The sequence below is a fragment of the Oncorhynchus masou genome, chromosome 21 (genome assembly GCF_036934945.1).
Source record: "Oncorhynchus masou masou isolate Uvic2021 chromosome 21, UVic_Omas_1.1, whole genome shotgun sequence".
Taxonomy (NCBI): Eukaryota; Metazoa; Chordata; class Actinopteri; order Salmoniformes; family Salmonidae; genus Oncorhynchus; species Oncorhynchus masou.
Window position 1 is genome coordinate 37,985,721 of NC_088232.1, and position 8,139 is coordinate 37,993,859.

The 8,139-nt window shown below is 40.5% G+C and overlaps 1 protein-coding gene across 2 annotated transcripts; it reads right to left on the reverse strand.

The window, feature by feature from the left end:
• Nucleotides 1-340: 340 nt before the first annotated feature.
• LOC135508304 (pre-mRNA-splicing factor syf2) lies at nt 341-6,876 on the reverse strand. 2 transcript variants are annotated; one of them, XM_064928392.1, is made up of 7 exons: nt 6,824-6,876; nt 6,307-6,402; nt 6,016-6,141; nt 4,087-4,204; nt 3,265-3,355; nt 2,575-2,673; nt 341-1,670 (listed from the first exon to the last, which is right to left on the reverse strand). In XM_064928392.1, the coding sequence occupies exons 1-7, from the start codon at nt 6,839-6,841 to the stop codon at nt 1,505-1,507; spliced, it is 714 nt and encodes a 237-aa protein (XP_064784464.1). In that variant the 5' UTR covers nt 6,842-6,876; the 3' UTR covers nt 341-1,504. The 2 variants fall into 2 exon arrangements, with proteins under 2 accessions (XP_064784464.1, XP_064784463.1); XM_064928391.1 differs by having other exon boundaries at nt 6,784-6,859.
• Between the last annotated feature and the right edge of the window lie 1,263 nt (nt 6,877-8,139).

Genomic DNA, 8,139 nt, shown 5'->3' on the forward strand with positions numbered 1-8,139 from the left:
ATTTGATAGGATTTGTATTAGATTCCTATACGATGCTAGAAGATACAATCCTATAGGATAGCAATCCAATAGGACTGGTTCCAAAATTTGATAGGATTTTTCTACATGGGATCTACCAGAAACCGTGAAAATGGTGCAGTCTTGCCTATAAAAAGGGCACAAATATTTAGAAATAACAAACTAGAAAAAACGTATCTGCTATAACAATACAGTGACTCAAAAACCACATACAAATAGTTACAAAAGCTAGCGAGCAAGTTAGGATAATTAACACTGCAAGCTCACGTTAGTTATGACGTCATCAATCACTCAAAAACGACATAGAACTGATCAATGGAAATGTAGTAATTAATGCTTTTGTATTGTACTGGAACCAATGACAAATGTATAATTTAATGGGTTCATTTGAGAATAAAAGCTATAATAGCATTCTGATTGGGGTGACCAAATCCTAGGAGATTAATCAAAAATCTATAAGATTCAATCGAATTACTTTTGATTCCCAATAGGAAATAATTAGTCAAATAGAATTCTGATACAGGTGACACAAAATCCTATAGGATTTTTTGACTAGGGTGTATACCCCCCACACTACGTCTTCGTCTACCAAGAAATCATAAACAACGTATAAATATTTTCTTGCACGCCAACCTTTGAAACCCCTCTTCCCCATCTTATTACCATATCCCATGAGGCTTATTCAGAACAGATTCATTTAGTCCAACGAAACATTACACAGATGTCTGATTCAAATTACGAAGGATGAGGATCAAATTCTATTCGTGTTTATAGGACCCCCACATCGTATTTTTGAATAACCCATAGTGTGCATTGATACAGAATGAAAAACTGAATATAGCATGTGAATCTGTTGACTGTCTTTGATCTCAATTTAGGTCACAAGCCTCTCCTAGCTCATATTCTGCTTGGGGGCAGTCGGCTTAACAGAGATGAGTGATAACGATGAAATTGTTTAATTTGTTTATCCCCTCGTGCACCTACACTAGCAGATTCTTCTGCTGGCATAACTAATAAACACAGTGTAGCCTTAAGGTGAATGATAGCATTTCATTCTCACATTAAGCCACCCACCTACCTACCCAACCCATACTGCATGCAGCAATCTGAGGGTAAGACCTACAAATCAGTTATATTACAAAAACATTAGTTAAAAAAAAAAAAATGCGTGTTCATACACACACGATAAACATTGGCAGAAAGGCAGAAATAGCATTACAAGATTATTCAGGATGTACTCAAGAGTTAGCCATTCCACCTGATTCACAGTGTTATAGTAACAATACAGTAAAATTTGTTAGAAAATGCCTCTAAAGAAATGTCAGCGTCAAAATACAAACTTAGATCTCAGATACGTAAGCATTGTGACCAACTGAAATGGGGTTTCTATGTACATGGCCGGTCCTGTAACCACAGTGACTAATTATGGCCTTCAGTTACAACAAAGCAGTGGAAATGGTAGCGTCCATTTGATTGACCAGTCCAGTTAGACAGCTGTGCCTCTCTCCAGATTCTGCTTGATCTCGGCTGTGTATTTGCCATAGAACCGCTCTGCCTTCTTGTTGAACTTGGCGTTCCTCTCATTGATGTAGTCGATGTCTGCGTCATCGTTATAGGCCCTGCGCCGGCTGTATTTGGCCCGCTTCTCAATCCTGTGAAGAACAGCAAAGGATCAGTGTCAAGAAAACAAAAAGGACAACTTACAAACCAAAATAATTACAATCATGGTAGAAAAACCTCCTTCAGTCACTGAAAATCTGACCTCTCCAGAACAACTCAATCCCACACAGGCAACAATCCCTAAACGAAGACAGTCTACAAGTTCATAATTATGCCAAAGCACCAATGGAAAACCTTACTCTTCTACTCAAACACACAGGCTGGCACACACAGTCACTTTTCTGACTCACAGCCTTAACTTAGTGTCTTCAAAGCGGAGATGTGCGTCATGCCCTGGCAGCTCCTTCTCTGTCTAATCTCTCACAGGAGCATCACTAACACAAGGCCTCCCAAAAAGGGTTTGGCACTGAGAGGAGAGAAAAGATAGAAGAAAAAAGTGAACAAGAGACACTACGAAAGGGAATATGCCGGTCAGGTGTGAGGGACTTCAGGACTTGATCTTAGCTGGTATGGAAGGTCTAACGTGCTGCCATTCTTTTGAAAGGCACGCCATGCATTACTTTATTGGGGAAAATCTGTTCTGACCAACTTAACACCAAACAATGCAGATGCAACAGAAACTAGGGTAATCTAAGGGGTGAGAATCAGATGAGGGCTCATTAACTAGGCCACATATCTTCTTTCTAAGTTTTCCAGCACCTCCCCAGTGGGAGATACCATGAAAGAGGCTTATCAGCCAGTCCCATCAGGCTCCCAACACTGGGGTTCATTCAGTAGGCATCAGATGCGCCCTGGTTTCATGCACGCACATGTCTGCCGCTTCCATTCACAGAGGGCTCTCACTCTTTCCACAAATGGACCTTGTTTTGGACTCCAGTGCATTAAATGGGAGGTCAGAGGAGGTTAGGATCTCGCTCTCTTCTCTGTTACACTTACTGTTTCTCCACATCCTCCACCATGCGGTCGATGCCCTCCTTGGATGGGACGTGGGTCCCATGGATCAGGCTGTTGGATGTGGGGTGGAAGTCCTCACCACTGTGAGAGAGAAAAGGAGTCGGTTAACACAATATTCATTTTAATGATCCTCCTCAACACCATCCATCTCTCCAAGCTGAATATGACCCATCTCTATGACTGGAAACATTATGCTGTAGTGCACCCTTCACAGCTCCACATGTGGCAGAAATTAAGGCGAAAAACCTGTGGGTTCTGAACTCATCTTTGGCTGATCAAGAAAACCCACCATAACTATAACCATACCGTTCCTCTCTGAGCGTATGCCTCACATTGACACTTAAGACATTAAATGATTTTGTGACAATGTCAAAACTAACCATGGGGCAGGAGTGGGGCACACTGCCTGACATTTAATTGAATCCATTGTGCACATGATCAGTGAAAACTGTGTGATAGTAGCGTCAATTATCCATTTGACGCAATTAAAACATTTCATAGTGTATGGGGGAAACAGTCTTTGAAACATGTGCCTTTTCAAAACCAATATATAGGACTTGTGCTTGAGGACATTGGGAGGCAACCCTGCATAGTCGACTCATTGGAGACAATATCAAAGACACTCAGTAATGGAAAATGAGAAAGGAGTTTTATAAGGGGGCTCCGGCTCACCACTGCTCTCGCTGCCTCTCATAGCCGTCCATGTCTGGTTTGATCTGTTTGGTGAGGCGCTGGTACTGTCGCAGCTGGGCCTCCGCGTAACCTGCGGGCCAATGGCAGCAAACAAGAGAGGTTATAATTACCGGAACAAACGACAAGCAGGCGCAAAGCTCTGTGACAAAACCTGCGTCTGGTTAGGGGAGATGAGGAGGCCGCTTTCAAGCCCCTCTGGTGATAATTTTCTCCCCAGAGGTTTAATTCAGAGATGTTTTGATGCAACAGATGGCAGCCATATTTGGGGAACGCAGTTATCCCTTTTGGCAGATTAAATTGGAGGCAGTTAAAAATGATTTATCCCGAGGGGTCTTTACACGCACCCAGAATTCCGTTACAGAATACCTTGGTATAGGGCTGCCCTGTTGTGGAATGACAGTACCACCTCCAGTAGTCGTCTTCCACAATCAACTTCTGCTGCATTACTGACTGGCCTTTGTGGAGTTGGTGTCTTCAAAAACAACCATACTCTACAGCACAATATTAAAGAGTCCCACTTTCCCACTTGTATCTCCAGGCGTATCTTACTTTAGATGATAGCATGTTTAAAATAAAATAAAAATGGATTGAGGATGTACAGCATGACATACTGGTAGATGCTCTCCAAGTGCACGATTGAATGGCCCTCAGCTAAAGAGGCAGACCGTAGCGCTTCCTGACCATGTGGCCTTAACAGTTATAGCTTATAAGTAGAAACCCTAGCTTTTCTTGTTCAGAAAAACTGACCAGCTGAGGCATAGCTATCCAGTTCGCTCAAAAAAAAAGAGTAACCTCTCTCACCTGAGAATCCTGGGTCAGGGTTCTTCTTCTTCTTCTTTCTCTCCCACCGCTCAGCATCCTCAGCACTGATCTCTAGCAGTTTCACCCGGTCATAGTCCTCCCCTTTGGCCGCACACTCCTGAAATCCCACAGACACACACCAAGTCACTAAACAGCAACAGTGTGCATACAATTACTATATAACTTCTGAAGTTACTTATTAGAGGCCGACCAATTAAAATCGGCTTAGCCGATTAATCAGGGCCGATTTCAAGTTTTCATAACAATCGGTAATCAGCCTTTTTGGACGTAATTATGGCAGATTACATTGCAATCCAAGAGGAGACTGCATGGCAGGCTGACCACCTGTTACGCGAGTGCAGCATCAAAAGGACCTTGTGACTGCAAGGAGCCAAGGTAAATTGTTAGCTAGCATTAAACTTATCTTATAAAATAAAAAAATCTTCACATAATCACTAGTTAACACACATGCTTGTTCTGCGTTGCATATAATCAATGCGGTGCCTGTTATTTATCATTGAATAATAGCCTACTTTGCCAAACGGGTGATGATTTAACAAAAGTGCATTCGTGAAAAAAGCACAATCGTTGCACAAATGTACCTAATCATCAACGCCTTTCTTAAAATCAATACACAAGTATATTTTTTAAACCTACATATGTAGTTAAAAGAAATTAATGTTAGCAGGCAATATTAACTATGGGAATTGTGTCACTTTTCTTGCGTTCAGTGCAAGCAGAGTCAGGGTATATGCAGCAGTTTGGGCCGCCTGGCTTGTTGCAAACTGTGAGGACCATTTCTTCCTAACAAAAAACGTAATGAATTTGTCAGAGTTTGACATAATTATGACATAACAATGAAGGTTGTGAAATGTAACAGACATTAGACTTAAATATTGCCATCCATTCGATAAAATACTGAACGGTTCCTTATTTCACTGAAAGAATAAACATTTGTTTTCGAAATGATAGTTTCTGGATTTTACCATATTAATGACCAAAGGCTCGTATTTCTGTGTGTTTATTATAATTAAGTGTAGGATGATATTTGACAGAGCAGTCTGACTGAGCGGTGGTAGGCAGCAGCAGGCTCGTAAGCATTCATTCAAACAGCACATCACTGCGTTTGCCAGCAGCTTTTAGCAATGTTTGAAGCACAGCGCTGTTTATGACTTCAAGCCTATCAACTCCCGAGATTAGGCTGGCAATATTAAAGTGCCTATAAGAACATCCAATAGTCAAAGGTATATGAAATACAAATGGTATAGAGAGAAATAGTCCTATAATAACTACAACCTAAAACTTCTTAACTGGGAATATTGAAGACTCATGTTAAAAGGAACCACCAGCTTTCATATGTTCTCATGTTCTGAGCAAGGAACTTAAACGTTAGCTTTTTTACGTGGCACATATTGCACTTTTACTTTCATCTCCAACACTGTGTTTTTGCATTATTTAAACCAAATTGAACATGTTTCATTATTTGATATTAAATTGATGTTATTTATGCATTATATGAAGTTTTCAAAAAGTGTTTATTGTTCATTCAGTATTGTTGTAATTGTCATTATTACAAATATATACATATATATAACAAAAAAATATAAAAAAATAAAAATAAAACAATTGGCCGATAATCGGTATCAGCTTTTTTTTTGGTCCCCGGGAAAGGCGTTGAAAAATCATAATCGGTCGTCCTCTATTACTTATCTATTATCCTAAGGTACACAACTTGCAGTTGACTTCTGACATCCTGCTCTCTGTCATCAGCCAACAAAAAAACATTGTCATACACATGTGACGGTTCATCCAGAAAGCAGTGCCTCTGTGATAATAATAATGTTCAACATAGCTGTAGACATCTGTAGCTCAGTTGGTAGAGCATATAGAATTAATATATTATAATCAAGTCCGTTGATGAACATGTACCTTTTTCTTTTCATCAGTCATTAGCTCCCACTCCAGACGGGCTTTCTTTGCCTCCCAGTTAGTTGGTAGCTTCAGTCTTTTGTCCTCCTCCACAACCTCCTTGTGATTGAGATTGCGTGCTTCATTCTGCAATGGATACCACAAAATACATACATTCCAGAACGTGAATACAAAGAACACAGATCCAAGATATACCATGTAAACTCAAGCTACTGCCAAACTCAAATAAGGATAGGCTTCACATGACGTTACTAAAATGTGTCTGAAATGGGAGAACCTTTGAACACAGACCCTTTTGAAATGCAGTTCCCGGAATTTTCGCAGTCTCTCCTCTCTTTTCTGAGATGCAGCACGTTCGGTCTGTTCATCATTGACCGACGCAGATACCTATGGAAAATATCATAAACATTTGCTAGCTTTTTAGCTAACGTTAATTAGCTAGCTTGCATAAAGTCCTAACTCGAATGTCGGATCCGTGCTGTACCTTACAGTGGCAAGACAAAGCAAGGTAATGTTTTCTACGTATCATGCTAATCCACTACAAACATCAGCAACTAAAAGCAAATTGAAAACATATAACGTTAACTAGCTAAGAGGTCGAAATAGAATGGTCTGAAATGCTAGTATATTAGCTAACGTTGGCTTGCTAATGCTATTAGCGCTGGCCATTGGACTGTAAAAGACAGGAGTACTCCATTGGTTACACATTTCAAATGCCATATTTATTTTCAATAATTGTTTATCTTCATCACAAATATGGAAAAACACCTTTTCATTATTGAAGGATATCATTCGTCAAAACACCAACCTCAAAACAGGACGCCATTTTTGAGCTGGCATGCAGGAAGTATTCACTCTGAATGTCGGATGTTACGCAATGAACGGAAATGCAGGTAGTCATGTAAATAATTACTCATTAGGGGGGAAAATCTAATAACGGGCTACTGTCCTGTCATGGTGTCAATATGATATTCAGTAGCCTAATACATTGATAGGTGGATAAAAAAGTATTTTGATAAAAATACATTTCACATTTTAAAAGATTTCAAACTAACCACCCTTTTCCATGATGACAGCTTTGCACACTCTTGGCATTCTCTCAACCAGCTTCATGAGGTAGTAACCAGGAAAGCATTTCAATTAACATGTGTGCCTTATTAAAAGTTCATTTGCTTCTTGATGCATTTGAGCAAATAATTTGTGTTGTGACAAGGTAGGGTTGGTATGCAGAAGATAGCCCTATTTGGTGAAAGACCAAGTTCATATTATGACAAGAATAGCTCAAATAAGCAAAGAGAAACAACAGTCCATCATTACTTTAAGACATGAAGGTCAGTCAATCTGGAAAATTTCAAGGACTTTGAAAGTTTCTTCAAGTGCAGTCACTAAAACCATTGAAATTGGCTCTCATGAGGACCGCCACAGGAAAGGAAAACCCAGAGTTACCTCTGCTGCAGAGGATAAGTTTATTAGAGTGACCAGCCTCAGAAATTGCAGGCCAAATAAATGCTTCACAAAGTTCAAGTAACACACACATCTTAACATCAACTGTTCAGAGGGGACTGTGAGCCACTACTAAAGGACATCAATAAGAAGAAGAGACTTGCTTGGGTCCAAGAAACATGAGCAGTGGACATTAGACTGGTGGAAATCTATCCTTTGGTCTGATGAGTCCAAATTTGCGATTTTTGGTTACAACCGCCGTTTCTTTTTGAGTCGCAGAGTAGGTGAACGGATGATCTCCGCATGTGTGGTTCCCACCGTGAAGCATGGAGGAGATGTGATGGTGTAGGGGTGCTTTGCTGGTGACACTGTCAGTGATTTATTTTGAATTCAAGGCACACTTAACCAGCATGGCTACCACAGAATTCTGCAGCGATACGCCATCCCATCTGGTTTGCACTTAGTGGGACTGTCATTTGTTTTCCAACAAGACAATGACCCAACACACCTCCAGAAAGTGTAAGGTCTGAAATGCTAGCATTTCAGACCTTATCCCCAAGAGGGATAGGGATGGAGTGCTGCATCAGATGACCTGGCCTCCACAATCACCTGGCTTCAACCCATTTGAGATGGTTTGGGATGAGTTGGACTGCAGAGTGAAGAAAAATCAGCCAACAAGTG